The 6,000-nt window shown below is 38.6% G+C and overlaps 1 protein-coding gene across 2 annotated transcripts in view; it reads right to left on the bottom strand.

Moving 5' to 3' along the window:
* Positions 1 to 968: 968 nt before the first annotated feature.
* BACH1 (BTB and CNC homology 1, basic leucine zipper transcription factor 1) overlaps positions 969 to 6,000 on the bottom strand; it is a 28,773-nt gene continuing 23,741 nt past the window's right edge. For both annotated transcript variants that reach the window (XM_015422993.1, XM_015422994.1), the window contains exon 5: positions 969 to 3,501. In XM_015422993.1, the coding sequence (XP_015278479.1) occupies positions 3,046 to 3,501 (456 nt within the window). In that variant the 3' untranslated portion in view covers positions 969 to 3,045. The remainder of the gene's footprint in view (positions 3,502 to 6,000) is intronic.

Genomic DNA, 6,000 nt, shown 5'->3' with positions numbered 1-6,000 from the left:
TGTAAAGGCATTTAGGGCATGGGCTAACATTCTATACTCAACAGCAAATCCTCACTTAAACAGCAAATGCTCACTTAAGCATTCATAATTATCAGAGCCAATACTCATTAATTGAGGGGTTAAACAGACGTCCTTTGCCAGCCCTATTATTTATTTATAGAGATATGAGCTATAGCAGTGAGGGCGTCAAAAATAATTAGTGGTATGATGTTAGGAACGACTAACTTTTAAGCTAATGCTTTATACAAATGACATTGTAATTTTTAAAACTAACGTTAAAGGAATCTAGTCTGGCTTTTGAGTTGCTTTTTAACTCCTTTTCATTAATTTTTAGATGCACATCAAATGTAGGGGAAATTGGTTATATTACCCTTCGACAATGCCTTGACTGACACTGATATACCAAACTGTATACTAAAGATAAATATAGCCTACAAATATATTACTTATCTGGGTATAAAGATAAGTCAAAATAATATTATTGAGGATAACTTTAAGCCCTTAGTACAGTTCTTGTAATTACTACAGGTGTAAAATTGAACCAATTTTCCCTTTGTTTTCCCAAAACAGACAAATGCTAGTCTGCATCCACAGACAACAGCCAATGGCAATTTTCACTGAATACCAAAATTGAGATTGATACTGATCTTTTTTTCTATTGCTATGAACGGCTCTGAAGTGTTTCTGATGCCCTTTCCTATCCCTGTTCAGCTAAATGTTATTAACCAATAAGGAAATTTCTTGCAGTCTCCAGCAATGACACTTATTTTTCTAAGACAATAAACAACACATGCAACATTTGAAACAGAGCTTAAGAGTTTTATTCAATTCAGTAATATGTGCTGCTTTAATATATTATATAAACTTATAAATAATGTTATTTCCAGAGTTCAGCTTTAGTAGTACTAAATTAATCAGTAAGCATCAATTATACAATGCCAAAATTTTACAAAAAGTGAAGACCTTAGAAAGTATAGTGGGTTTATTGCATTAGAAAACACTGGATTAGGAAAGATACAAAATCAATTGTAATTGAGACAGGGCTTTTTCTTTTAGAATGCCTAACATTCTGCGCAATATATTTCACACAATTGTGAACATACCTTGATGCATGAATTTTACAAGTTCAAAAATGAAAGCTGTTAGCTGAAATTTAAAAATGTTTACCTGAGATTGTGTGTATCAAAAGTTACCATTGATGTTCATTCTGAATATTTGCAAGTTGATGATCTTATCTTTCAGTGTTTGCATGCAACCTGAAACATTACTGGGCAAGCTATTCTGCAAGTAGTTGGTTAGGCTTTAAATAGCCTCAGTTTCTTATTTCTTTTTCTAATTAGGTATTAGAAAGTGAGCATATTTAATGACTCACTTTTAAAAAAATCTGAATTGAACCAATGTTCCAATTAACAGATACTGAATCCATTATTAACAAATGCTAATAATGTAGTTTGTCCCACTCTTCCCTTAGAAAATGGTAATTTTCCTCATTCTGAGTTTGAGTTTAAAGACACCTAGCCCACACTTTTTAGCCTCAACCACTAGCCATAACACAGAAAATTAGAAAACTAGAGTCCCCTACAGATACACAGTCTGTATCAATATTAACTTCCTTTAAAAACAGAATTTGCATTTTTTATACAGATTTTACATTATTCGCCCTAACATTTGGCACTGCTAACTGATTTGTCATAAAAGTACAGGACTGATCAGAAAGTTAGCAAATTCCACAAAAAGAAATTATACATGTTCTAACAGCAAGTGCCTTATAAAAGGCATGCCACACTCCAAAAAACTGCTTACTTAATGCTTACTGAAAACTTTCCCCAAATTATCACTAGAGAAATAAACACACACAAAAAAGAAACCATGCAAAACTTGTATAGGAACTTCCACAATGAAGTCAAGTCTGTAAGGTGTGTAAATCATAATGCTATAATTTGTGACAAGCATGTGTTGAATCTTTGCAGCTCAGAATGACCTTGAAATCAGCTTATGAGGTAGTGTAGGTTTTTGTAATACATGCTGGTTATTAGAAGTACTGTTCAGATGATGTATTTGGCCAAATGTTCACCATGTGTTTACATTTCAGTATCAATGCAACATAACACTTCTATAGAGGCTAAATTATCACTAATCTAAACAATGCTTTAACATGTCAGGAGCGTACGTAGACTTAACTATTCTAGGACCCTGCAAAGCAAATAGGCATTACACAAAGATGATCATATTCCAAACATAGATATAAAAATGTCTGTTCTGAGGTAGGAAATGAAGAATTCCATTGGCTTTTACATTCTGTAAACCAGCAAAAAACGTTTGAGGTTCAGTAGGTAAACTTTGTTACCTACAGCAGTTATGCTATTACAGTGCAGAACAGTCTACAGTAAAGAATTGGTTTTTTACTTCAATAGTTAAAATTCAGTTGGTTCATTTCTGATAACTGAAGCATAAGCCATTGAAAACTGAATATGAATGGCTACAGTTAGTTTCACCCATGAAAGTATCTATTTAAAAGAATAATTTTCAAATGCATCTGAACTGGTCCCAGTAGTAATAGTGAAAGTTGAAATTCTTCCAGAATACTTGATCATTTTATTTTCCAATATAATCACAAACAATTAAAGTTTAAGCAGGAAGCACAGACTGTGGTATGTTAAATCAGGTAGAACCTGAAATATTTAGAGAGCAGGGGAGGGCCACAAGGTATTGAAAACTGGGTAGGTCTCTGGAGCAGTGACATCACATTCTGAAAGATATAAATTCTTGAGGTTTACTTGTAGTTGGAACTGTAAGAGAATTTACTATGTGAAACATTTGTTCCAGTTATTTTGTTTTTCATGACACTGAAGTACCCAAACTGCAGGAAATCTTTTTTGTTACTAAGAAAGACAGCATCTCCTTTCCATGTCAGAGGAGGCAAGCCCCAAAATATATTTAGGTTTGATTCTGGATGGTTAAGTACCAGCTAATGCTCTGCTCCATAGAGAAAGTTCATTCTTCCTACCTACGTTTCAAATCCTGCAAGGCTGTTTGACAGAAAGATTACTCCGTAGTGCATTTGTCAGTCATTTGTTGACAAAAATCTGTGATACCACCACTACTCTGCACACACTGCTCCAAACATAATGTTTTCTCCAATATCCTTACAGGAACCGGACATAATTCCTGTGCTTGAGTATATCCTGTATCACATGAGCTTTTTACATGCTGATAGCTAGAACTCTGCACGCCAGGAGATTCAACACAATCTTTAGAAAGTTCTATACATAATGGTACTGCAGACATCACATCAGAAGGTGCAGGCTGTTCCTTCTCTGGGATCAAAAATGAAAGAGGGCAATCAGAGGTGGAATATTTTGCAAGTATTTGTATTTGCTCATGACTTAATGCCGCTTCTTTACACATCTGTTGACAAAGGCCTGTCAGGTTCTGCTTTGTCTCACTGAGCGTTGACAAAATGTGGTCTTTCTCCTTTAGCAAGCTTTCTTTTTCACTTTGCTGTCAGGAAAAAAAACAGTTGTAAGCTATAAATTCTGTTGTATTCTGAAATATAGTGTAGTTTTTTATAACTGAGCTTTATTTCATGGTATATTTGTTTTAGAAATAGCAACAAAGGGTAGCAACTACAAAGCAATAGTGTGTCATACAGCTGCACATATCATGCAAGATCCACCATCCCTTCTTTCACGTATAAGCTCCTAAATTAACCCTGTAGGCATCTATGTAAAATTTTACAATTAGCTCCTAATTTAGATAATGAATGCAGTGTGAAGTAAAACGTGGAGGGAGGGCAGATGGGTAAAACACAATGAACCACTTGGCTTAAAACACACATGAGGAAGAAAAGGAGGATTGGATTTATCCCCTGCCCTTCACTACCCGAAGGAGTCTCAGAGTGGCTTACAATCCCTTCCCCTCCCCACAATAGACACCCTGTGAGGTAGGTGGGGCTGAGAGAGCATTCTCGAGAACTGCCCCCGAGAGGACAGCTCTGAAAAAACTTATAACTGACCAAGGTTACACCAGCAGCTGCATGTGAAAGAGTGGGGAATCAGACTCGGTTCTCCCAGATTACAGTCCTCACACCTTACCACTACACCAAACTAGCTCTTGATAGGAGATCAGGAAATCAAAGGCATGTTTTAGTTTAGTACTAGACACTGACTTGCATTTCTCATTAAATCCATAAAATACAGCGATACAATGAGGAAAAGATGGAGCAGGGGAAAACAGAACTACACAAATCTCAAATCCACTATATCAGGGGTTCTCAACATTTTTTGAGCCTGCAGGCACCTTTAGAATTCTGACAAAGGAATTCTTTGTGTGCAGCCACAAAAATGCCTGCCATAGCTTACCTTCAGTCACACAGTGAATATCCTTGTGCTCTGGGGATAGCTGCTGTCAAAGCAACATGTTTAAAAATCTACACAGCCAATCAAATCTCCAGTAGTGTATCAGAAGCCCCGCTGGGCAAAAGACCCACCTGGCCCCACCCACTTTCTAAAAACACTTGGGGGGTACCAGGAAAGGTGTCTGTGGGCACCATGTCAGGGACCCCCACTCTATATTAATTGCAGATAACTAGAGCAGCTACTGTGCTGTTGAATCTGCAACAAATTCACCTCCCTTCTTCCTGGCTCACAGCTCTCCCTCTTCAAAGTGATGGGCCTTCCAAACATAGTAGCTGCCAAATCAAGTGACAGTCCCTGCTCCTAAAGCTGGCCTCCCCGATTATACGTGGGCTCTAAACATACAGGAACCTAACAGAAAGGGAAACATCTCTAAAAATCCTGTAAAAATATTAAAGGCAAAGCCTATAAGATATGGAAACCATGAGAAATTTTTTCCAACTTATTTCGATGTAGTGTTTAAAACAGGGGTGTCAAACGTAAGGCCTGGGGGCCGGAACTGGCCTGTCCAGGGCTCCAGTGCAGCCCATGAGCAGCTAGTGCAAGAGAGTGAACAGGAGACTGCTCAGGAGGTGTGAGCAGAGCCACTCCGACTGTGGCTTCAGCATGGCGGAACAACCTCGTCTGCAGCAGTCAAGCAGCATGGGAGCATCTGCCCAGTGCTGCACCGCTGGCTCTCCAGTCTGCCCACGTGGATTTTCCTCTGCACTCCCCTCCCAGCCCATGTGGCCTTGCAGTGAGGATACAACAATTCGGAGCTTACCAGCTGCTGTCCTTAATACAACTTATATCTCTGGTACCTGGCATTATGTTTTATGGCACACATGCCCTGACCCGACAAAGTGACATTTACATCAGATCCGGCTGCAACAAACTATATCACACTACAGAGCAAGAAAAAAGGGGAAATCCTAATAAAAAACTAAGTTACAGTTAAAACAAATAAATTCACTCAGACCAGACCTCAGTGTCTGCTGACTCTCCAAGTACCTGCTATTAGTCCACTTTGGCTGGGGAAAAAGTAGGTTGCTGCCATGACAAAAGAACTCACAGTCCAGATAGTTTGCTCCTATAGTTCTTTCCTCCTCAACAATAATGCAATCAGCCCTGGCTACTTTAGATCTGCCTTGTAATATGCACTCCCAGTTGAGATGACCACCTGAAGAGGGGCAGGCTCAGTGGCACAGCATCTGCTTAGCATGCAGGAGGTCCCAGGTTCAATCCCCAGCATCTCGTTTAAAAGATCAATTAGTAAGTGCTGTGAAAGACCTCCACCTAAGATCCTGGGGAGATAATGACCTTGATGAACCAGTGGCCTGATTCATTGTAGGAGTTTCATGTGAAATGTATGTGAATTGCATCCCTTTCAAGAATGCACAATTTTGTATTTCCATTGCCATCTTGCAAAGCTATGCCTGGCCAAGTGGTCAACACCCTTACAACAACTTTTCTAGTTGCAGGGAAATGGGGAAGGAAATCTGAGCATGGTGAGAAGTTGTGAACAGCTACCCCTGAAAATGTAGCACCATAGTTTAAAAGAACTTAGGATTGTAGAAAGGTTAGGTTTTAGTTCTCAAGCAAAGAT

This window comes from Gekko japonicus, unplaced genomic scaffold (genome assembly GCF_001447785.1).
Source record: "Gekko japonicus isolate JY-2015 unplaced genomic scaffold, Gekko_japonicus_V1.1 scaffold178, whole genome shotgun sequence".
Classification (NCBI taxonomy): domain Eukaryota; kingdom Metazoa; phylum Chordata; class Lepidosauria; order Squamata; family Gekkonidae; genus Gekko; species Gekko japonicus.
Note: the sequence above shows the minus strand (reverse complement) of the source record. Positions and strands in the feature narration are given on the sequence as shown.